The 26,540-nt window shown below is 35.3% G+C and overlaps 1 protein-coding gene across 5 annotated transcripts in view; it reads left to right on the top strand.

Moving 5' to 3' along the window:
* Positions 1–26,540, top strand: part of sdk (sidekick cell adhesion molecule) — a 556,813-nt gene that overhangs the window by 471,350 nt on the left and 58,923 nt on the right. For all 5 annotated transcript variants that reach the window (XM_074173770.1, XM_074173767.1, XM_074173757.1 and 2 more), the window contains 2 exons: positions 20,302–20,478; positions 24,665–24,881. In XM_074173770.1, coding sequence (XP_074029871.1) covers positions 20,302–20,478; positions 24,665–24,881 — 394 coding nt within the window. The remainder of the gene's footprint in view (positions 1–20,301; positions 20,479–24,664; positions 24,882–26,540) is intronic.

The following is a 26,540-nucleotide window of genomic DNA, read 5'->3' as shown; positions in this document are numbered from 1 at the left end:
CGAATTATATTTACGTATAGCGCCATCTGCCCGCGAATTGATCAAGCAGTAATGTCAATAATTCTATCAAATACAGATCCCGAGCATTCCAACGGAAATAAATATGAAATGGAAAGGAGTGTTACAAACAAACAAACAAACAAAAATACATACATATAGGTGAAGCTAATAAAAACGTCTTAAAAAAAACCTTTTTGGTTTTCTACTTTTCCAACTTTGAACAAAAAATTTAGGAACTCCAATATTTATTTGAAAGAAGTTGTTTCTTCCAGTTTGTGTCACGACGTACACATCTTCGTAAAGATTTTATTCTTAACTTGATTCCTTTGTTACTTCGAAATTGTCCAATATTTTCTGTATAAAGAAGGTGGAAGGCCAAACAGATATTATCACAAAAAGTAATCCTTCCTAAAAACGTACCCCTTTCACGTTGAACCGTTTTAAAATAACTTACCTACTCATACTCATGCAACGTTGAAGATATCACTCTCGCAAACTGGAACGTGCCTATGATTAAACTATTAAATCAACTCTCCGGGAGTTTAATATGAGGATTTCTTGCTGGATATGAAATTTTTTAAAAAATACAGTTTACAACTACCCGTTTACAGGGATGCGCATTTTCATTTCGGTCGGAAATAATGGTTATAATTCATAAAAAACTTAATTAAAACTTTTACACAATTTACATATTCATTTCGTCGGGGATAATGAATATGCATGCTGAAATGCTTTTATCTATTACGTTTTCATATTTCAGTGTCTCGTCGACCGTCCACAGTTGTCGTCGGACGCGTACTTAGTCAAATTATTAAGCTGCAAAAAACCATAAAACTTCTGTTTCGTTATTTAGTACAAGAAAATTGTAATGAAAATCCCAAAGAGCACATATTTTATAAATGTTATTTGGCGAGGTTACGGAGTTACTCTTTACATTTATGGGTTAGCACTTACAGACAATATATAAGTTCAAATATATACAGAGTGGTCCAACGAAAAGTATGCACCTTGCTTTTTTCCTTTTTTTATAACTTAACGCAAAAATGCTGGGACTGGTCAATTTTGTTTTTGAGGGGGACACATTTTAGATGTATTTTTCTACCTGTGCCTTCAACCCCCTAGCGAGGGTGAGTAACAACCCTAGAATTTGAAATGGAAAGTGGGGTCGAGTGATATATCATTTGAAAGTGCACAAAATTATCTTTCCAATGATACCTAATTTGTTGTATTTCACTCAAACATGTAGGTATTATGAAGAAAAACAACTACAACCCAGTACTTTGAAATGTGTAATTGACTTAGTAGAATCCTACTTCAGCAAGTGCTGAAAATGTGACCCATTTGCTACCATACAATAATACAGATTTTGTTCAAATCTATTCCTAACATTCTGTAGCATATCAGGTGTTATACTTCTGCACTCTGCTGTAATTCGTTGGCAAAGATCTTCTATGGACTCGGGCTGCGTAGCAAAACATTTATTTTTCAAGTGTCCCCAAAGTAAAAAGTCTAAAGGCGATAAATCAGGTGACCTGGCAGGCCATTCGATGGGGCCTCTCCTTCCAATCCACCGTCCAGGAAACCGGTCATTTTAAAACTCTCTTATCTGAGCAACATAGTGAGGAGGTGCTCCATTTTGCTGGAAATGAAGCCGATCATCATTATGATTTTGGCCATTTTCAATTATTTCTGTTATGAGAGGATCAATTGTATCTTCAAGCATGTTCAGGTAGACCTCATCGGTAAAATTCCCAGGAATAAAAAGTGGCCCTACGATATGACTACCTAATATGCCACACCAGACATTGATTTTTAAAGGGTACTGGGTATGGACCTCTCGAAATAAGTGTGGGTTACTGTCATCCCAGTAACGGCAATTATGCCTATTCACAGCTCCATTCAAAAAAAAACTCTTATCGGAAAAGCACGTGTTGAATGATAGGTGCGGATCATCAATTAGTAGCTGGCTCAGTTGTTCACAAAATTGCAGCCTTCTATCAGGATCATCTTCATTGAATTCCTGTACTAATTTAATTTTGTACGGATGAAATTTATAGGCTTTTAATATCCGTATTATGGACGAATGGGAGACACCTGAGGCTGCAGCAAGCTGACGGGTACTTTGAGTATGATCCAATTCAACATGTCCCAAAACAGCGACTTCCTTTGCTTCATTTCTGATCGGTTTTCGTGGCTGGTGTTTCACATTACAGACAGATCCGGTATCGACAAACTTTTGGACTAACTTGGCAACATAGGAATCATTCACGTTTTTCCCGAGATGACTGTTATTAAAGAGTCGAGCAGTAAGTCTAGCACAACTATTATGTTAATAATAAAGTTTAACAATTTCAACTCGTTCAGGATTGGAATAAACCATTTTTACAGTAAAGTTGAAATAATTTCAAAAGCAACCGAACTGAATCAATGAACGTTTGCCTAAATTCTTTTTGTTCACTTATCTGCTGTTGTTATTTGAACCAAAAAACGCACGAGAGAAATTGAGGAATGTAGTAGTGATAAAAATGCCGTTTTTTCCCAATTTTCATTAACACCAAAATATAACTATTCAAGTAAATACAACAAATTAGATATCATTGGAAAGATAATTTTATGCCCTTTCAAAAGATATATCACTCGATCCCACTTTCCATTTAAAATTTTAGGGTTGTTACTCACCCTCGCTAGGGGGTTAAAGGGACAGGTAGAAAAATACATCTCAAATGTGTCCCCCTCAAAAGCAAAATTGACCTGTCCGAGCATTTTTGCGTTAAGTTACAAAAAAGGAGAAAAGCATACTTTTCGTTGGACCACTCGATATATACTAGTAGAAATCGCAATGTTTACTTGAATCATGAAATCAATGTAAACCGAGGTATAATTAAAAAACTTCATGAAACAGATATAGCAATTAATTCAGAACAAAAATTTTGAAAATGAAATTGACTCCATAAAAAAATCTTGGAGATAATAATTATCCTGAAGATTATTAAACAATGTTCACAAACATGTGAATTATTATCATGGATAATCCAAAAACTGAAAATGCAGCCATACAGCAACCACAACCATTATTACAACACCAATAACTACTGCCATTTTCACAACGTCTACTAATGAATGTGTTACCTAATTCCTTGGCTTTTCTGAAACGAAAAGAAAACAATCGCTTCTGAATCCCATATTCGATACAGTTGAATTGGTAGAACATTCTTTCAACAAGAAATGTTTTATGATGAATTGAACCAAAGCTGAAATTCTGATGTCGGAAGTTAACGAAACGAAAACTGAAAGAGACGGTTTTTATTAAGTTAAAGGGAAATGCAAATATGGCAGTATTTTCATCATTTTCGATAAAAAAAAACGCCTCTCTTGAGAAGAAAATCTGGGAAAATTCAACACCCAGCTCATACATTAAGCTTTTTTTAGTGTTATGTATGTATTCATTTATTTATTTCTTATTGAACAACATTTCATTATGAAGAGATCCATCATTACCTCACAAAATTAACTTGTCGTTTAAAATCATTATTGGACACTGATTATTGTAACAATTGCATTTTGTACGGGCGAAATTTATGCTTTTGAATAAGTTTGTATACTTATTTTCAATTAGCGACATGTGAAGCGACCTGCAGAATTATTGAATGTGGATTTCCTTGCACCATGAAAAAAAAACGTTAACAAAACATGAAAACAACTCCTTTATTCATCCGATTTCTGTTTCCAGACTCAGTCATCTTCGAAACATTGATTGTTTACGTTTCGGTCTCATTTTTTAATTTTTCTTGCATCCAGAAAAAACAGGCTGAATCTTCTTAATTATTATTACCAAATTGTTAATAATAAGTAAATTGCAATTATTCATACAAACTTACTGTAACAGCTTTCACAACGTTTTATCATATTATCATCAAACGCTTTGAATAAAACTAAATGTTCGTGAGATATCGTCGAAATCTTTCATTCGTTTGAAAGACCTGTTTATGCCGCGGTTTCTTTGGGTGGAGCACATCCAAACTTGGCTTTCAGGACCGCACGCACCTACGACTTGAGAAAAACCCACAATAAAAAGTCTAACGGGATCAAATCGCACGATCTCGGTGGCCAGTCCATATCACCTCCACGTGAGATGATCTTGCCCTCAAATCACATGTCTTTGGTGTCTAGATCATCCAACTCAGACCAAGAGAAGTTGGTTATCATCGACTTATAGAGCTCGCCGCTGACAGTGATGGTCGTTTCCAAAGAACCAGTGACTATTTAGGGATGGATTGGACGCTCATGGATCTCATGTTGATTGGTATCGTTCCAAATTCGACAATTTTATTGAATTCTATTTCTTCATAAACCGACTGTAGATACCTAAATCAACAATGATTATGAATTCATATCGAGTCAAACACTGAATTGACTTTACTATCCTTATACTCGCACCAATCTCCAGCGATCCCAGCTATTCCAAGTCCCCGACGAAATTATCCTCTCCGATTCCTATCCCTGAAGGATCGCACCTAAATTTGACCCATCCTGACAAAGACTAGATTGGATCAGAATTATTAATTTCTGTTTACGTTCCAACGAAACCGTTGCCATCCTTCGTTATTTATACATTAGAAACGGCCTCCCTCGATTGATTTTCCACCGCCGCTGCTGACAATTTCCTCCCGAATCTTGCATCTCGCATTCCGCCTAGTTGATAATATCCAGCGAACCCAGCTATTCCAGGTAAACGGTTACGAAGTCCCTGACGAAATTATCCTCTCCGATTCCTATCCCCCAAGGATCGCTCCAAAAGTTGACCCATCCTGAGCATGGGGTCTTTCACCCCGTGTGGTCACCTGGATCTACACTGCAATAATAAGACCTATGTTAACGTATGGAGCCATTGCATGGGAACCGAAAGTTCTACAAGCAACGGCCATCCAAAAATGATATCAAATACAGCGACTGGCTTGTTTAAACATCACAGGAGCCATGAGAACAACACCAACCGCGGCAATGGAATTGATCATGGGTCTGACCCCTCTGGATCTGTTGAGGAGGTTGCGTTAATGGCCATGGTACGATTGCGCACGGCTGGTGTAAACCTCGAAGTAGGAATGGGTCAATTGAGGCTGGGCCTATGGAGGAAAGCGCTTACTACGTAACCTTTGCTGCAGGCATCAAGCGATGCAATTGAACCCAGGTTTGTGTTTGATAAACCCTACAAAATACAAATCAAGCAGAACATAGAGTCAGATAATACAAATGCCATACGGATTTATACAGACGGCTCAAAAACCAAAGAAGTCTCAGGGTGTGCAAGTTACTCCAGATCACTAAGCCTAAGAATTAAGTGGGGAATGGGAAGAAATACCAGCGTGGTCCAAACAGAACTGGCTGGCATCTCAATCGCCACAAAAGAAATAACCTGGAAAGGAATTTCTGGCAAAAACATAACAATCTGCACTGACAGCAGACAAGCCCTATTAGCCTTGAACAGACAACGTATAACCTCAGGGCTGGTATTACAGTGTCACCAAGATTTAGCCAAAGCCTCGTTAGATAATAACATTATCCTGAGGTGGGTTAAAGGGCACGACAGGAGTAAAAGTAATCGCATTGCCTACTCTTTAGCCAAGGAAGCGGCTGGACTAAGAATTTTAGGACCAAGTGGTACCTACGGCCTGATGACTTCGACAATTGCGGAACTAGTTAAATGTTACACCCATGCTCAATCCTTAAAGAGAAGGGATGGAATCAAAGGATGTAATCTTGCCAGGATCACCTTGGGCGACCCTGGGAAGCTGGCGCCCAAGAAATATCTGGCAATGACCTGGAAAAATATACGCTTAACAGTAAGATTTCTGACTGGCCACTGTCAACTAAGGAAACACCTCCATAATATGGGGCTAGTGGACACACCTCTATGCAGGTTGTGGAAACAGGAAGATGAGACTGTCAGGCATGTCCTGTGCGAATGCCCGGAGTTATCGTCAATAAGAGAGTGTGTTTTCGGCGAGTCTTGGCCTACACCTGCCGATATAAAAAAGATGTCTCCCAGTGACCTGTCCATTTTCCTGGAAAGAACAGGATGGACGATGACCTAGGAGGATAACTCCTTGGGAGGATGTACAATGGGTCACATGTGGCCTAAGTGCTGTGAGATTACATTTACCCTCCCTGCTCTTCAGATATTCCAAGTAAAGGGTTACAAAGCCCCTGACGAAATTATCCTCTCCGATTACTATCTCCTAAGGATCGCGGCTAAATATGACTCATCCTGCCCAAAACTAGATTGGATAGGAATTATTAATTTCTGTTTACTGTTGAACGAAATCGTCGACCAAAAATACTGAACCTATGAGAAAATACGTGTAGATTACGCTCTTTTTATAACTGTATCTGTTCGATAAGTAAACTGGTCTGTTCAGCGAAGAGATGGAGTGACTACGTACAGTTTGCGTGTCTACGCAAGTTAGGTCGGAATTTACAAATTTCATTCAACTCTATCTTTTTAATAAACATACTGTTGATACCTAAATCAACAATGATAATGAATTCATATCGAGGCAAACACAGAATTGACTTTACTATCCTTATACTCACACCAATCTCCAGCGAACCCAGATATTCCAAGTAAACAGTTACAAAGCCACTGACGAAATTATCCTCTCCGATTCCTATCCCTCGAGGATCGCTCCTAAATTTGACCCATCCTGACCAAAACTAGATTGGATCGGAATTATTAATTTCTGTTTACTGTTGGACGAAATGGTATACCAAATATACTGAACCTATGAGAAAATACGTGTAGATTTCGCTCCTTTCACAACTGTACCTGTTTGATAAGTAAACTGGTCTGTTCAGCGAAGAGATGAAATGACTACGTACACTTTGCGTGTCTTCGCAAGTTAAGTCAGAATTTACAAATTTCATTCAACTCTATCTTTTCAATAAACTAACTGTAGATACCTAAATCAGCAATGATTATGAATTCATATCGAGTCAAACACAGAATTGACTTTACTATCATTATACTCACACCAATCTCCGGCGAACTCAGCTATTCTAAGTGAAAGATTACAAAGCTCCTGACGGAATTATCCTCTCCGATTCCTATCCCCCGAAGATCGCTCCTAAACTTGACCCATCCTGACCAAAACTAGATTGGATCGGAATTATTGATTTATATTTACCTATGAACGAAATCGCTGACTAAAAGTGTTGAACCTTTGAGAAAATACGTGTAGATTGCGCTCTTTTTATAACTGTACCTGTTCGATAAGTAAACTGGTCTGTTCACCGAATAGATGGAGTGACTACGTACTCTTTGCGTGTCTATGCAAGAAAGGTCAGAATTTACAAATTTTATTCGACTCTTTCTTTTCAATAAACAGACTCTAGATACCTAAATCAACAATTATTATGAATTCATATCGAGTCAAACACATAATTGACTTTACTATCCTTATACTCACACCAATCTCCAGCGATCCCAGCTATTCCAAGTCCCTGACGAAATTATCCTCTCCGATTCCTATCCCTGAAGGATCGCACCTAAATTTGACCCATTCTGACAAAGACTAGATTGGATCAGAATTATTAATTCCTGTTTACGTTCCAACGAAACCGTTGCCATCCTTCGTTATTTATACATTAGAAACGGCCTCCCTCGATTGATTTTCCACCGCCGCTGCTGACAATTTCCTCCCGAATCTTCCATCTCGCATTCCGCCTAGTTGATAATATCCGGTTCGTCTCCCGCCAATTAAGCTCCGGCAGATTTTCCCAGGACCGATTTTCACAGTTTTTATTTCATCGAGTCGAATGTGCACTTTTCACCACAATGCTCAATTATCGGACAGAAAAAACCAAAATAGGTAAATGGGTTTCGAACGCGTCTGCCTATGAATGAATGAATGTTAACAGGTGTAGTAGAACTCACATAAAATGCATACTAAATATGCCCCTCTAGCCCAATATGAAAAATATGGTGACTCAATATCTTTCTCAATCGCAGTTCCATCTGGTGTACCGCAGGGATCTCATTTAGGACCATTACTTCTCAACCTATTTGTAAATAACTTGACATGTTATTCTCTATAGTGAATTTCTTCTATTTGCTGATGATCTCTAAGATTTATCTAACTTTGTACGCTGGTGTGATATGAATATTGCAATTGGCATACTGCGAATTAACTTTTTTCCATAACAAAAACTACATAATTCCTATGCTATCAGAGATTTATGAATCACTCTTCACCCAAAAATATCATTCAAACCCCATATTATTGTAAATGCTACTTCAGGAGCACTAAAAATATCAAAATTTCACCCTTAGGTCTGTAAAGGATTTATCTCTCCCTTCCTTAAAAATCATACAGTGCATTTCTTCAATGTCCCCCCCTTTTATTTTTTGAACGGGTCAACTCAAGAAAATTGAAATTTGGGGTAATGAAATTAATGCATGAATATTTCATTTTGAAACGAAATTGACAGATGAAACTTTCAAGATGGCGACTGAGTTGCCATCTGGGGAAAAAAATTAAATGGAAAAGGGAGTCTTGTGACACATCTCTTTGAAGCTCCTGGCAAATGCTTCACAACCGTGAAGTATAATGTCAATACCTTCAACTACTATAAAATGGCGGAATTTTTAATAATTGCCTGAATACATTGACATTTAACTACATAATCTGAGGTAATAAGCTTGAGGTCAGGTCAGAAGATGTTCAAAATGGTTGCTTTGAACTTCTTGACATATGAAAAGCCTATCCGATATTTCACGCCGAACATTTTCGAACACAGTAACGTCAATATCTCTACAAATATTCATTATTCTCTGCCGTATATTCAATATTGAAGAAGGTTCAGTTTCGTACACCGCCCAGTCGCCATCTTGAAGTTTCATCTGTCAATTTCACTTCAAAATTAAGTATTCATGAATTAATTTCATTATCCCAAATTTCAATTTTTGAAACCGTTCAAAAAATAAAAGGAGGTGTTCAATTGTACCTACGATAAATAATTGAATAAAACTCGACAATTTAGTGCCCCTCATACATAAGGAATTCGGCCATGCCAATATTCGCTATCTAACTTTCTATTTTGGCGCCCTCTTGCGGGAAAAAAACTGTTCCATATTCCAAATTATGATACTTCATTATGGAATTTTTCCAAGGGAGAAAAACAAAATGGCGGTTCAACAATGGTGGACAAGATTTGCAATTATGGTCCGATTTGATTCAAAATTGATAAGTGGTGGTTTTCAGGGTCGAAAGTTATGATTTGTTTGTTAATAAAAAAAACAGTATGGTGGCTCCAAGATGGCGGACGAAATTCGTAATTATGGTCCGATTCGAATCAAAATTAGTATGTGAGAATTTTCAAAAAGGCTGCGATAAGATTGTAATTGATTGGCTTATTTCTGCCTTTTATTTTGTAACAAATAGGCAATGTCATAAATAAATAGATAAATAAATGAATGAACATAACTTCACAAGAAATATAGGATTATTTATTAGACTGCTAGTGATCCAGATCTAATATGATCAGTAACTCTGCTCCTTCAAACAATTACATCATTAATATGAGATTTCAATGCTCCCAAATTATTTGTGTTAGGCCTCCACTTCTTCTTAGCACCAGGGTCTCTAGACTTCCAAATCGTCCCTGGCTATATTTAACAGATTATAACTTCAGAAGCTAGTCTGTAAACTGTCTAGCTTTTATATCAGTTATGTGGATGTATTACAAATTGATGTACTTTGGATATTTGCAACGAAATTACTTTATTCACCTGTGATTACACTAATTGTTTGACAATAAGGACATGCCAGTGATTAAAGATACATTTCAGGAGTAAGATGTGAAAAAAAGTGCTCGGTAACGTTCCAGGTCATTCATTATTCAACAATGCCATATTGTTTTTCAAACCCACCGCTTTTTTATTTTTCATTTTCCCTAATGTATGTACTGATGTATTTTTCATTGACGGAATTCGTTTGAATTTGAACAAAAACAAACATGGAGTGATTGGATCGATTGTATTTTGTATCTAATGAATACGTGATTGATTTCCAAAACGATGTGTGCACAATGAGATTTTTGTTCTATTCCAGACTAACCAACAGGTGAAATTTGTGAGTCATGATTTTATTTCAAGATATAGTTACAAATATGATTACAGTATTCTTTGGACTTGTAATAGTCAAATATTAATTTGGAACTTTTTCTTTTCTTTCTTGTCTCGTTCATGATATTGACGGTGGCCTTCAATTTAAAAATTGTTAATTAAGACCAGAATTTTGATGTCACCTACCATTTTCATATTTTTTCGAAATTTTGTGCAACAAGAGAATCAACAACCACTATGGTATGAAATGGTATGAAATTGAAGAGAATTTTTTCGAAATAGTAGTGGCTAAAAATTTCTTCCAAGAGATAAATCATGTGGAAATAGTATAAAAATGACATAGTATTCGAAAAATAATTGTTTTATTCATTATAACTGCATTATTTTTTAACGTTCAATTCAAAAATTGTTAATTAAGATCAGAATCTTAAGCTTCAATGTCGCCGATCATTTTCATATTTTTTCGAAATTTTGTCCAAGAAGATCAACAACCAATAAAAATTTGGAGATTCACGATACAGATACACAGTAATTGAAAGATGATTTTGTTTCACTCATTTTGATTGCGTATAAATGGTATTACGAAGTACTTTGTTTTTTCACGTCATCAGAGAATAATTATTGGATTATTACACCATTGTGATCATAAATATGATATTAATAATAGTAATATCGTGTTTATCGCTATAATTATTATTATTTTCAAAATCAGTTCATTGAAAATTTAAGGTATTCCTCTACTTCAACGAGGTATTCCTCGTTGAAGTAGATTTGTAGGTAGTTGAATGTCAAGTCAAAATTATTTGAAACTGAACTGTACCTCATTCTTTTAACGAAAGACATTTATGCAATTAGCTGCTGATGTGACAAATATATATATATATATATATATATATATATATATATATATATATATATATATATATATAAAGATAATAGCTTTTGTGAATAATAATATTCATAATTATTATCCCTCTGATACTAATGAAGGTGACAATAATCTCAATCTCCCAAAAAGCTTCTGAATTATTGGATTCCAGGTTTAATGACAAAAAAATTATCAAAACAAGAATTCGAAATTACAACCTACAATTTTCCTTCTCTGAAAGAAAGTCCGTATACGTTCAAAATGTGCCTTTCTAGGATAAAATAATACTATTTGCCTATTCAAAAAGCGTAAATCAAAAATGCGACAACATAGATTTGTGCTTGTGTAATGCAATAATAATTCACCACCGAGAGGGAGGTAAATAATTCAATAAATTACCTTGACTCAGCCATTACGAAAAATAATAATAAACGTGAATTTGCAATTTTCCACGAACCATCTTACACATACATAATTATACATGATTCCTCCACACACCCTTACCAGCATAAAGTTGCTGTATTCAATAGTATGCTTCACAGACTATTGAATATTCCACTGTCTGAGAGTAATTTCCAGAGAGAGCTGAGTTAGATCAAACAATTCGCGGTCAACAACGGTTATGAGGTAGATATTATAGACACCATGGACCTGGTGTACCCAAATTGAAGACGCTATAACGTCAGTTATAGGTGTACGAACGAATAATATTGCCCGTTTTTTGCTTAAACGTAGCTTACAGAACGAATAATAGTCTAAGTAGATTAATTAAAAACAATAAAGACAAAACTTCGGTGTCGGATACATCACGAGTATATAAGCTGACTTGTGGCTCTTGCCAAAAACTGTATATTGGCCAAACAGGAAGAACAGTTTCCCAAAGAATCAAAGAGCATAGAAGTAGTTTTGTAAATAGAAAGACGAATTCCACATTTGCAAACCACCTTTTCACAGAAGGACATGAGTTCAAAATCATGAATACCACGTGTTACATTTAGAAGAGAAGAGTTTGAAACTCAATCTTCTAGAAGGTTTAGAAATCAATAGATTCAGGAATTCGGGTAATTTACGGAATGATCAAGTAAAATTAAATAACTCTAAATGTGGAAACCGGGACATGAGCTCAGGTAATTTAATTCAGTACAAACTTACTTAAAAATCAGATAGTTACTTGAAATTTAGGTACTTCAAATTGTAAAATTAGGTATATTAATTAAACATTGAATGAATTAGAATATAGTAGTAAAGACACGGCCGAAGAAGCCATTCTATGACGAAACACGTGTTGCGTTTTTGTAAAATAGTTCAGTGAAAATCTCACAATAAACTGTTTTTTGAATACGTTATTTCGATTTCAATTTTTTTCTTTCATCGATAGTTCCAACATGAAATTGTGCAACAGCAAATTCACTGAAATGTTATATGATAAAAATACAAATAATCCACTGTTGCTTACTGGAATTGTTCTATAATAGAATAATTATTTACACAATTGAAATGCTACATATCCATTAGCATGAGAAAAACCAATAGTATTGATGAATTTCACTAGTTCGGAATTCCATTGTCTAATATATAAAATGATTTGAAATTCTTGAAACAACTAAAAAAGAAGAATTAAAAATAAATAGCTGTAAATAACAATTATATTAAGCAAAAAAAACTGAAATGAAATAATAGTGAAATAAAATACTAGTAAAAATAAAACAATTGAACAAAAATAAAAAATAAAGAAATACAAAATGAAAATAAAGATAAAAATAAAAAAATTGAGAGATTTCAAACCAAGTTATTTCACGACGTTTCGATTGTTAGTATCCACAATCGTCTTCGGGTGATGACTTTCACTTATCCCCGCTTTCCATTTTTTTCCGCTTCACTGGTTCAGTGAGAGATGACCGTTTGGCGAGAGTTGGCCATTTTTCGCTAGATGATGGGTTTCCGTATGTTGCGTATTTCTACGCTGGCTTGGCTGAATACGTTGTTGGACAACATGTATGCGACTTCCTTGAATTTTCTCCTAAACCAATATTCCTCTCTGTGTAAGATCTCAGCTTGGGACCACTCGATGTTTTGTTGATTGGTCCAAACATGGTCTGCTATTCCTGATTTGACGCTTTCCCCTCGCTGTGTGTGTTTTTTGTGCTCGGCAATGCGAACATTCAATGACCTCTTAGTTTCACCAATATAGGATTTTCCGTACTCGCAGGATACCCGGTAAATGCAATTCTTGGAATCGTAGTCCGCGTTTGGTCACCTGGTTTTCGTGAGGCTGCTACGGATGGTGTTACCGGATCTGACGCAGGTTCTGATGTTGTAACTTGGACCCAATTCTGCTTATCCTCTCCGATAATCCTCTGATGTAGGGAAGTGCAAGCACTGGTTGTGACGGCTTCTCTTCCTTGCTAGGCTCCTGCTGTCTTTTAGCCAAAATCTTTTCTACCATCGCTTTGGAGTAGCCGTTCCGTTGAAGATCATTTTTGAAGATGTCTAGTTCCTTCTCGAGACCTTCCTTTGTATTACAGAGCCCGAAAGCACGGTCTAGTAGAGTCTTGATGATTCCTCTCTTAGTCGATTGATGGTGGTTGGATTCGTGGTTCAGATACTGTCCCGTATGAATGGGTTTTCGGTGTACAGATGTTTCCCACTTAGTGTCAGTCCTCCTCACCAAAACGTCTAAGAATGGCACGTTTTTAGTTGTTTCAGGGATTTCAAATCATTTTATATGTTAGACAATGGAAGTCCGAACTAGTGAAATTCATCATGAAACATTGTCAATCACCTTCAAACAAACAGTAGTAGCGAGTTCAATCAAACAATTATACAGGTAGTGTCGTATAGATTTGTACAAGGTTTCGCAACTGAATGAAAAAAAAGGGCTGAAAAGTATTCATCAAGATTGTGAAATACATGCTGGTCTATTAACTACTTCAGGGATTTTTTAAAATATATTTTTTCAAATCGAACGCAAGAGTTTCTTATTCTGTTTTATAAATTCCTGATTTTAATGAACATCGCAATATTTCCTGTAAACATTCCTCCCTTAGAACATTCCACATTAAGCCGTTTGAGAAACTGGCAGAATGAATAATCGTTTCAAATTAACTTTTTTTCGCATTGTTCTACAAACTGCTCTGATTATTTCGAGGAACACGCAAAGTATGCCAACCTCAATATCTATCGTTCCGTTTTCAATTCCATGTCACATTTGTTTCTACGTGATGTCGAATCAAATTAAACATTTATTATGTAGACTTACCTCCCGGCGGAAGTTGATGGAAAACAATCGATAAAACTCTATTTGGTGGAATTTAATTGAAGTATTCTGATTATTGTGCAATTATTTTGAAGAAAAAAGTAAATAAGTGAAAATTGGGTTCGAATATTTCTTCATAGTAAAGCTTACTGTATTTGAACCTATTCATTTTTTCGATTTCTACGGGTTGTAGATGTAGAGTATTTAACCATAATAAAACACGAATTTTTTGGGTATTTGTTACCTTCCAAAATCTGAAAAATATAAAAATTATAATGGAGAACTTTATACAAGTGTAGAAGGGCAAACTTTTTAGTTTACCCCGATAAGTTACTACATAAAATTCAAAGTATTTTTCACAAAGAATAATCTTCTATTTATCATTAACTTGTTACTTTAGCAGTTAGCGTTTTTTATGTTGGTACACCCGTCCCGAACATATTTTTACAGTTTCAGTTGTTTAGCATGTTTAGTTTCTTTAGTGAGAGGCATAAAAGTTCGAAGTGTTTTGCATGTTCGGCGATGTTCTGCTATCGAAAAAATTTATCAAATAAATTGCATCAAATTTTGTGTAAAAATGGAATTAGGTACTTTAAAACACTTGAAATATTGACAGTGGCATACGGTGAATGTTTGCAAGTGTTACAGGCTTTTCGAGAAGATGTGAATGACGACGCTCGCCCTGTACGCTCCAGCACATCGATAACCGATGAGAATGTTAAGAAAGTGAAGAAAATTGTTATGGAGAATCGTCGAATCACTATTGAAGAAGTTGCTGAGCATGATCATCGTTCAGGAATTGTTGGATGACATCAACGGCCATCCAGATTTGCTTAAAAGGGTCATAACTGGTGACGAATCATGGGTATGTAGTTATGACATCGAAACCAAATTCCAATCGTCCCAATGGAAGAGCCCAGGAGAGCCAAGTTCGATCAAATGTCAAGGTTTTGCCCACCCACTGTTTTCTTCGATTACCGTGGCGTAATGCATCAGGAGTTCGTTCAACTTGGTCGTAGGGTTGTTGAAGAAGTGATTATGAGGAAGAGGAGGAGGAAGAGGAATTGTCACGCGCAAATTTAGAGGATGCGGATGAGGAATAGGATATTTTTTGAGGAAAAGGATGCGGATGAGGAAGCGGAAGACGAAGCGGATGAGGAAGACGATGATAGGACATTATAAATACTAGCGGACCCAACCAAAAAGCCGCTGTCCTGTCTGTACTACTCTGTACATAACTAGATACAGTTCATTTCGATTTTCGATAACAAAAATCAAATTATTAGATCATTTGCACTGCGTACGTAGTTGCGTACGCGCATAAACAAAACAACGCTTGCTATGTCAATAAAATTAAACCAAACAACAAATTCTTCATACATTCCTCTCAAATTTTGAGAAAGCGATAGCGGAAGAGGATTTTTTTATTTTTATTTATGAGGATGCGGTTGAGGAACCCAAAATATTGCGGAACTTCCGCATTATGAGGAAGCGGAATAGGAATCCTCAGCAACCCTACTCGGTCGTGCGGTCAATAAGGAATATTATCTTGAAGTTATGCGCCGCTTGCGAGAATCGATACGAAAAAAGCTTCTGGTATTGTGGAAGAAAAATTTATGTCTCTTGCATCACGATAATGCATCTGCTCACTCGTCATTGCTTGATGCAAGATTGAAGAGACTCATGAAAGGATGATCTGTATCTATCTGTAGAGTAGGCCACGTGTGACCCATTGTACATCCTCCCTAGGAGTTGTCCTTCTAGGTTATCGTCCATTCTGTCCTTTCCAGGAAGGTGGACAGGTCACTAGGAGACCTCTACTTTATATCCGAACACACACTCTCTTTGGGAACCTTGAGGTGTCTCACGGGGGCCTTCGTGAAGGTTTTGGAAGGTGCAGCGGCTTCTTCAACCTTCTTGAGGTTCCCTCCGTGGAGGTGCTCAAGTAAGGGTGCTTTCCTGTAGAGGCAGCCGGTTTCTTGCCTTTAGTCAAGGCAGAGCTCTTGGCGCCCGCCGCAGAAAGTGTCCTTGGTGTTGAAGGTGGAGTAGGGGAGGAGGAGGGTGCACCTATAGTTGCTGCCACTCCTGCCTCTATCGCCCTCTTTCTCCTTTTGGCGTCAGCGCCGTAAATGCGCTTACGCCTTGGCCTTTGTATTATATCACGAGGTGATCTGCTACGTCCAGCCTCTTTCCGAGCTTTAGATTGAGGTGAGCATTTCTGTTCAGCCTCGGGATTGGTTTTTGTTTTATCTATGTCTGTTTTTGTGTTTGTTTCATTCATGTGTGTTCCTACGGGTAGCAGGGGAAGAATTGGTCACTCTGGCAGAGCCACGCATTACCAGAGGAAGGCTGTTAACAATGAGGTTTCCCCGGTCGCTCAAACGGATCGTTCGTAACCGTAACCGTTTTGGTTCCTCTCACCTTACTTATTTCTGCCACTGACCAGGAGTGCGGCGACCCCGTCCGTAAGGCCACATTGGCTTTCCGGACAGGGCTCCCAGTCCCCTGGCCGTTCTCTTATCCGCCACCTGGGGACGCGCCCGATGCGTAGCCCAACCCACGGGAAAAGGATGATGTTTTGCGGCAATGGAGGAGTATGGTGCAGCCAAGTGCAAGGATGGACAATACTTGGTTGCCCAAAGTACTACAAATGCACAGAGTCATCAGCAGAAGCCATTTAATATATCTTGTGTTTACTAGAATACTACTAACATCAGCACGGAGGCAACTATAGCTACCTGCGTGACATCCGGGTCCAGGAAATTATACAGATAAAAAATATTTACGCGTGTTTCGGGCTTTTGAGTGCTATGTCCGATAAATCATTTCATATATTCAAATCAAGACACTCAATAATCTTTATTATATTGGTTATTCACATTTTGTCTTCAATCGAGGACCGCCTGCCCGGTACTGACGATGCCCAATAGGCTGAAACAGCTGTCTACAGCTCTAAAATTGAAATCAATGTTCGGATAGGTGTCCGCGGTCAGTAGTATGTTGTCGTTGAGTTCAGGTTGAACTGCATCTGAAGTTTTCTATTCGACATTTCAGCTCCTATTTTGGAGTCATTTTCAAGAAATTAATGTGACTTGACGCCGGGGCCTCAATCTGCTTAGTCCCCAGGTCTCGTCATGAGTTTTCTCTAAAGTCTCAATCTGCATACTCCTCAGATTGAACAGTTCAATCTAAGGAGTAGGCTAAATCATTCCATATTGGTTCATTTAAGAGCCACCGATTATTATAAAAATCTAACCAGCAAGCACATTATGTGAAACGTGGCTCAAAAATTATGATACTGATTTTGTGTATGTATATTATTTAGTCCTCGAAAAATAACAATTGGCTCATGGAAGCTATAATATGTGTATATACAGAAAATAACCACTAAAAGATTTTATTAATAAATAACCTTTTCTTACATTATCATATTAATATACATAAACTTTAAGTAATAACCTAAGCTTTTCTCAAGCTGAACAATGCCAATATCAGATAGTTCGACTTAGATTAGTTTATAGTCCAGTCATTATAGTAAGTTCACCTCGGAATTCGAGCTGTAAGTCTGTAAATACTTGTATATTGACACCCTAAAAGTTATCTCAACACCTACATATGGTAGGGTGTAAGCAACTATTAAATTTCAAGGTCAAAGGTCACAAAAATCGGTGTTTTGCGCTTTTTTTGGAAATATCTCATTTCCTATGGGTTTTTTGCTATTTGTATTCATTATCAATATTGTAGAATACAAAATTTTCTACAAATTTTGTTTAAAAAAAATGTTTATACGGTGAACCGTTTTCGAGATAGAGGGCGGAGAGCACGTGGTCACAGCATCACTTCAGGTCAACCAGTGCCTCCGGTCGAAAACGCGCCATATATAGTTGATGAACTATCGATATATCAATGATTATAAATGTTTGTCAATTTTTATTAACTATTATATTATATTTTATCATTTTTTTCCTAACTTATCCACTTTTTATTCAGTATTAGTTTATTTAACAACACTTACCTGCCCATGTAATTGCAGAATTGTTAATGAAAATATAGGAATTATATTTGAATTTTAACCTAATTAATATTTATAACTTCTTACATGATGAAAAAAAACAAATAAATTATGAATTAATCTTTTTATTAAAAAATATCATTGAATACATTTATTTTTATTGAAAGTAAATAAATGGAATAAAGGGTACAAAAACTACAATTTATAATTTTAATCATCTTCTTCCTCTTCATCGTCGTCTTCTGGCTGCTGGTAAATTTCAAACTGGTCTTCATTATCGTCTTCAACGACATTTGTCTCAAGTTCTTCCATGATTTCGGGGTCAAAGGTTCCATCTTCGTTAATGTCGCTCTGATATGGTAGAGCATTGAGACAAGCTTGCCCATTACATTGGCCACAAGCTAAAGAGCATTGCAAGCCCGCTTTCCTGCATCCGCATCGCGAACCACAACCACTCTTGCAGTTGCAGAAAATTGTATTTAGCAAATCTTCTGGAGTAGGTGGTAAAATTGTCATGATAGGCTCCAGAAAATCGTTTCGCATTGCCCAACCCCATACCTGGGGTTCCAAATCATGTCCTAACCAAGTTTGAACTTGATAATATACACGGTTGAAATGTTGATGAGCAGCTGCACTTGTTGGTGGAATATTTGAAAGCTGCACAGGTTTATTAAGTTTTGTAGACTTTACGTAATGCATATAACGAAGATGATCGAGACTTTTCACAGATTTCGAAGCATTATAGACTGCCAATAAGGTTTGAGTTCCACTCTCTAATAATCTCTGGGCCGAACAATTTTCTTCCTCAAATGCTGCAGCTAGTTCATCCAAATTTGTCAGTTTCTCAAAAACTTTTAAAAATGATTTTTTTCCCTTTTTAAAAAACGCTGAAGTTGTGTCACAGCCACTTAATGCGTGCAGAAATAAAATATGTTTTTTAGAATGAGGATAATTATCAAAACTTTTAGTCGAGTATATCTCCGTTTTTACATTACCTTTCCCAACTTTTTTAAAGAAAATTTCTTGGTCGTAAGACAGTGTACGCCCAATTAAAATGACAAGTAAATCAATCAATCATTAGTGTAAATGGGAATGTAATTATATTATGATTTAAGTTTTTCTCTTAATTATTTTTTAATTTTAGTAAACGGTTATCAGTATTATTGAATAGATATAGATTTAATGCATGAAGAAAATGATAAAATATAATATAATAGTTAATTAAAATTGACAAATATTTATAATCATTGATTTATCGATAGTTCATCAACTATATATGGCGCGTTTTCGACCGGAGGCACCGGTTGACCTGAAGTGATGCTGTGACCGCGCGGTCTCCGCCCTCTATCTCGAAAACGGTTCACCGTATACAAAATTTTTTTAAACAAAATTTGTAGAGAATTTTGTATTCTACAATATTGATAATAAATACAAATAGCAAAAAATCCATAGGAAATGAGATATTTCCAAAAAAAGGGCAAAAAAACCGATTTTTGTGACCTTTGACCTTGAAATTTAATAGTTGCTTACACCTACCATATGTAGGTTTTGAGACAACTTTTAGGGTGTCAATATACAAGTATTTACAGACTTACAGCTGGGTATCTCGATTTCCGAGATTCTTACCTAATTTAAGCTGGATTATTAAGTTATCACTTCTGTCGGGCGTCCTGAGACGCACATGTTTTTTCATTTGAAATAATTTTTCTAAAAAAACAAAATATATACATGAGCTTGTGGTTTTTGCTACTTCAGATGATGGTTTCTCCTAATTTTATTTTTTGGTAAATAACAAGATCCAAATATTCAAAACTGTTGTATTCCTTCGAAAATGTCTTTATGGGACGAAACTGCAGTAACATTAGTTTCAAATACATACAAGTAGTATTAAAACATTGTAAGTTTTATTTCTCATTTTTTATGATGATCTCCTACCACACAATAACGGCTGCATCCATCAATTTAGCGAACCTTTTTTTCTCTTTTATCAAGTAATAGCTTTGAAATATTTTGTTCTGTCAATGTTATCATTTTTTTTGTTACAGGCAACCCTTCGCCGCAATTCAGGTGGCTGAAAGACGGACTTCCCATAACGGAATTGTCAACGGATCCTTTTTACAAAATAATATCGGCGAAACTAGAAGATGGCGGGAGCTACAGATGTATAGCTGCGAACAAAATAGGATCAATACTTAGCGAAGAAATCAAAATTGTAGTGGCATGTAAGTTTTTTCAGCAAACTCAAAATTGAACCCTCCATGGAACAATATTAACAAAAACGTTTACGGTAAAAAACGATGGAATTAAAACACGAAAACATGAGGCTCCATAATAAAGCAGAAATCGATTAATTAAAATATTCAATTCAGAAAAAAGCATTCATTACCTAACAGTTTCCCGTTTACAGAGCAAAGTATACATGATTGATGAAAAAAATTATACTCTTTGTTACAGTGTCATCCCCCAAAGTACGCACCATATGAAAAACTTATTAATCAAGGGTTTTTCGACGAACAAAATACAGTAAAACACACGTAATATACGAGGAGCCTTCAAATATTTGATTTTGAGACGAGAGTAAAGTACCCTTATTTTGGATAATTTCGGTAAATGTTATTTGTAAATGTTTGTGATGTACCTAACGGTAAATGTTTTGTGATTTAATATTCTTAAATATTAAGTTCTTGTTAGAATACTGTATAATTTTGAGTGCTTTTCGGTGTTAACATAAAATAAAAGTAACTTTGCACCCAAAACTTTGAAAATTATTTCACTCTTCAAAAAAATTGACTGTGGTTAACACCACAATAGTGGTGTTAACAGGATTTTGAAATAAACCGTCGTATAAGGATGCTGTCTATTTATCGTTTTAGCAATTTTTTCCTAGTCATTTGAAAAAATTGGTAAAAAAATAAAACTTCACTCAGATAGCCATGACTTCAAATCTAGATGTACTTTTTAATGCTGAACAACTTTTATAAATAACATTTCCCGAGATTATCCGAAATAAGGGTACTTTACTCTTGTCTCAAAATCAAATATTTGAATTCTCCTCGTATATTACGAGTGTTTTACTGTATTTTGTTAGTGCATGTTTAGTTTTAGCGAATGCACAAACTTTTATCTAGAATAACTTATTGTTGAAAAACCCTTAATAAATAATTTTCCCATACGGTGCATACTTTGGGGATGTATAAGACAAAAAAAACCTAAGGAAAAGAAAAAAACATAAAATAAAACTTTGTAAACATTTTCTATACTCAATAACTACCATTTCTACTGACGACGAAAACGTTGTTGTTGAATCGCGAGTCGACAACAGTATTGCAATTCTGGTCTGCGGGGAAAATGTGCTCGTTTTGAATTCTGCTCTGATTCTTCAATTTTTTTTCCCGTTGATTCCGCAATGTTTTTTGCGTTTTTTTTGTGATACTTTTGCGAAATTTTGATTAACATTGAAAACGCAAGTTCTCATATACCGTTAGGGATCATTATGGAAACTATAAACGTGAATATTCTACTACAAAAATAGAAGTATCTAGTAAAGTTTATTGATAATAATTGACAAATATTTGACAAGAGTTTTCGAAAAATAGCTACAAGAAAGTCCAAAAGACCTTCCATCTATGAGGAAATCATTATTATAGATATGTGATGGGATTGATCGACACTTGATGAAAATCCATAACGAATTGTTTATTATAGAACTGATTATTATAGAATAGTACGGCAAGCGCCAAACGTGATGGCGAGCCTGCCCCCATGCGCACAAACTCATTTTCAATGTAATCCCCACTACAGCTCTTGGACGACATACAAATTATCTGTGCAGATGCATATCTTTACTTGTCCTCCAATGCTGTGGCGTTTGGCATTGTCTGAATAATTTGTGTTGTTTCTGAAAAAATGTCATCGCCTAACAAAAAACCAAGCATCAAGAGTGTATCATTATATAACATTTTATGAACTGTACTACTACCTATACTAATAAAAAATGAAAATAAATTACAAATAGAAATTTTTCCATTTGCTACCCTAATTAAAACTAATTATAGGTACGGCACTGGCCGTCATCACGTTTGGCGCTTGCTATATGTGGTTTAATTTTCTCAAATTTTACTAAGGATAAAAACTACAGTGTGAATTTATATTATGAACTAGCTTTTGCCCGCGGCTTCGCTCGTGTTAAGAATTATTATTATTATTTAGGTATAGTTTTTGCGGCTTTACTTTTGTTTAGCGTCTGTAAAAAATTAGGGCCTACAAAACTTTTTTGCCACTAACGCCATCTATTGTCAACATTTAGAACTAAAAATTGTTTTATTCGTCTTAATTCATTCGTTCCATTAGGTACTAATAAGTTCGAACTAATAAATTTACATCCTCCATCATCCCTTATTTTATCCCTTTAGGGGTGGAATTTATCAAAATCCTTTTTTAGGGGATGCCTACGTCATAGTAGCTTTATGAATGCAAAGTCTCAGCCCGATCGGTTTAAAATTGACAAAGTTTCATACAAACTTTCATCCCCTATTTTATCCCCTTAGGGGTAGAATTGATCAAAATCCTTTCTTAGCGGATGCCTACGTCATAACATCTACCTGCATGCCAAATTTCAACCCGATCCGTCCAGTGGTTTGGGCTGTGCGTTGTTAGATCACTATGTCAGTCAGTCAGTTATCTTGGAGTTATATATATTTAGATATAAGTGGGTTGCTTAAGTTATGACATTTTACTATTCATATTCAATCAAATTTGATTATTGTTTTAGTCGGTAGATAGAAAATTAGGTTGTTTCCGAAGTTTTATCCGTTTGTATGAGTCAACTTTAAACTGTAATATCTCAGTGAATACTCATTCAATTCAATTGGAATAAGCACTATTTGAGTCATGACACTTTCGCCAACGTAAAAGCACGTCCACACTATGTCGAATGTGCCTATCGACATTTTTGAATAGAGAATGAAGATACCTTCCAAACTAAATATCACAAACCTATACTTTCCATTTAAAACATTGGGGTTTTACATGTCATTCAAAGGGGGTTGAAGGTAGGGTTGGCGTTTTTACGTTGACGTGTTTCGGGTTTTTTTACGTGCTTTATATTAGCTTCACCTATATGTATGTATGTTTGTTTGTATGTATGTTTGTTTGTATGTATATTTATTTGTATGTATGTTTGTTTGTAACTCTCAAGCTCAGGATCTGTATTGACAGAATTATCGGCATTATTGCTTGAGCTATTCGCGGGCAGATGCCGCTATACGTAACATCCTTGATAGGTTGTTCAAAAGAAAATCAAAATAAAAAACATATTTTAAGAATTATAAGTGTTAGGTAAATTTTGTACTACAGATGAAATATTTAAATATTTACAATTACCCGTGATTCAGTACATAAAAAAGTTTTGAACGAAACGGAAGATACATTTTAAAATCTAATTCGATTATTTGAAAGCAAACCAGAATATGGATTTCAACAATGAAAACCTTTTTCGTAAATTGTACACCTAAAAAATTCAGTTACTCAAATATTTCAAAAAATCGAAAAATTAGAATTGAGGTGCTTGACATACATATTAAATCAAAAGATTGATTTGAAAAATGAAATTATTCACAGAAAAAATATTTTTAGTCCATTGATATTTTGAATGAAACTTCAAATCAAAACATCAAGACTGAATTGTTTTTGAAATTATTACTGCAAATTTTCTCTTTACTTTACTCTCTTTACAAATTTTACAACTGTCCGCCCTCTGTTGGAGACTTACTGCATCTCAGTATTACTTTTAATTTGAGACCTCAAACTTTATTATGTTGTTTGAGAGGAATTTTACATTCGTGCGCCGTTTGTTGAATATTTATAATACTAGTAGCTAGAATTAAAAAAAAATGACAATGAATCGGACTAAAAAGTAAAAATTAAATATAGTTTAACAAAACTAAAAAACACGTTTTTAAAGAACATCGAACTAAAAAGTTAAAAATAATTTTTTTAAATAATCTTGAAACAATAACGAACGAAAAATACTAGTATTATTGTGAAAAAAGCGTCGGCGCTTTGTGCCATATTTTTTGTATATCAAGCGCCTGTCGCTTTTTTCGTTCGTTATTGTTAGCTTATTTTAAAAAAATATTTTCAACTTTTTAGTTCGATGTTCTTCAAAGGCGTGTTTTTTAGTTTTTTCAAACTATATTTATTTTAAATATGTACAGTAACAGAAATAATAAATTTATTCCATTTGGATTTTACACACTGTATAGCTACAAAAACACAAGACATGGAAACGGAAAAAACTTTTGAAATAACCTAATATATACAAAAGACTCGAAAGGAGACTTATTAATTGCGATTCGGAAACATTAATCTCATGAAAGTAGTTATTACACAAAATTATTCTGTTTTCAGATATGGGAATATTCGAAGATCAAAGCGAGAGATCTCTATCTGTTAAAGAAGGCGATGCCGCCATCTTGGATTTGCCAGAAATCGAATCAACACCACCGCCGGACGTCACGTGGCAAACCGATGAAGGTATTACGCCATATGGACAAAAATATGCTTATTCGAAAAACAATCAGCTGATTATTTTATCGACCGAACCTTCAGACGAGAAAGCATATAGGTAAGTTTTGACAGTAGTCAATAGCTTACTTGAGTAAGTAAGTAAGCAAGTAAGTAATACTCACTTCATCAATCAATATTTTTACACCTATAAAATACAGTATTTAATATTATAAATGGAAAAACGTTAGTGGACTAATCAATACGATAAACAAAGAGCTTTAGAATTCATAGTTCAAACTAAATATACGAGGGTGGGCCCAGAAGTACCCGGCCCAACAAAGGAAACACAAAAATTTTCCAACATAATCTCCTAACAGCTCTATACACTTTTTTTTTCACGTTTGGGAACAGACACTAATCAGAGGAAGCTAAATCTGGCGAATATGGTGCATGAGGTAGCAATATTTATGTATTTATTTATTCAACGGCAAAGCCAATTTACAAAAACATATTTAACAAGTGTGAGGAACTACAAAGTATATTTGAATGCTCATGTCTGATGTCTACATTACAATTTACAATTTTACAAAACATTTAGCAAAGTGTGAAATACGAAATATTAATAAATCCTTGTCTAGTGACCATATTACTTGAAGATGAAACAATTCTGGTACTTACAAGAAAAAAGAAGTAACAAATCTGGTACTTAAAAGAAAATGGTAAGGCAAAGAAAAGCTTCGAAAACACTATAGCTTTTTCAATTGATTTTTAAAGACCTGAAGTGATACATTAAACAGATCTAAGTTATTATGAAATTGATTTCCCAGCTTCAGAATACGAGGCATCAGACTGTTCAAAGCATAATTGCTATGGAAAAAATGTAAGTATATAAAAAATATCAGGATTTCTCATATCTTTTTGTTTGATATGAAAAGTTATTAGTTGAAGTAGTTCTGGGCAGTTTACCTCAATATTTATTATTTTGAAGAGAAAACTCAAGTTCATAGAAATTCTTCTATCTTTCAATGATTTTATATTTAATTTGGTTAAGAGTTGACTGTACTCATATTCATTTCGTTGAATACCAAAGTGAAAAGAACAGTTCCTTAAGAATTTCTTTTTAACATTCTCAGTGTAAATCGATATTTACACTATAGTATGGGCCCCACTATAACCGAACAATATTCAAGAATGGATCTTACGAAAGCACAATATAAAATCTTTTTTGTTTTAATTGAAATTTCTGATACTTGAGGATTAAAATTGATTTCGCTATGAAATTTTACTTCCAGATCGCGAATAAATGTTTCTCTTTCAAGAGCTATATTATTCAATATATATTCGAAGAATATTGGACTTCTAATTTTGGCGAACGTAATGATTTGACACTTGTCAATGTTTACCTCTAACAAATTATTTCTACACCACATGGAAAAGGCTTCGAGATCTTTTTAACTAATTCAGCATCTTCCCGGCAAGTAGTTGCTCGATAAAGTTTGAGATTATCAGCAAACATAAAAAATTCTGAACATTTGAAAACAAACTTTATGTCCAATACAAACAAGTTGAACAGCAGTGGGCCCATATGGGATCCCTGCGGTATCCCTGATGGAACCTGAATGGGCGTAGATGTTGAATCTCATGACATTGCTTGCAGATGAAACAGTCTTCACCTTCTTTGGAGCCGGTTCTCCCTTTTGAGTCTTTCACTGTTTTGATTGTTCTTTTGTCTCGGATGTAAAGTGAAGTTCCCATATTACTGGAGTTTAATCCTAAC

The sequence above is a fragment of the Leptinotarsa decemlineata genome, unplaced genomic scaffold (assembly GCF_025532065.1).
Source record: "Leptinotarsa decemlineata unplaced genomic scaffold, Ldec_3_MD MMD2_P_RNA_scaffold_12, whole genome shotgun sequence".
NCBI classification, from domain to species: Eukaryota; Metazoa; Arthropoda; class Insecta; order Coleoptera; family Chrysomelidae; genus Leptinotarsa; species Leptinotarsa decemlineata.
This window is presented reverse-complemented; position numbering and strand designations above follow the sequence as displayed.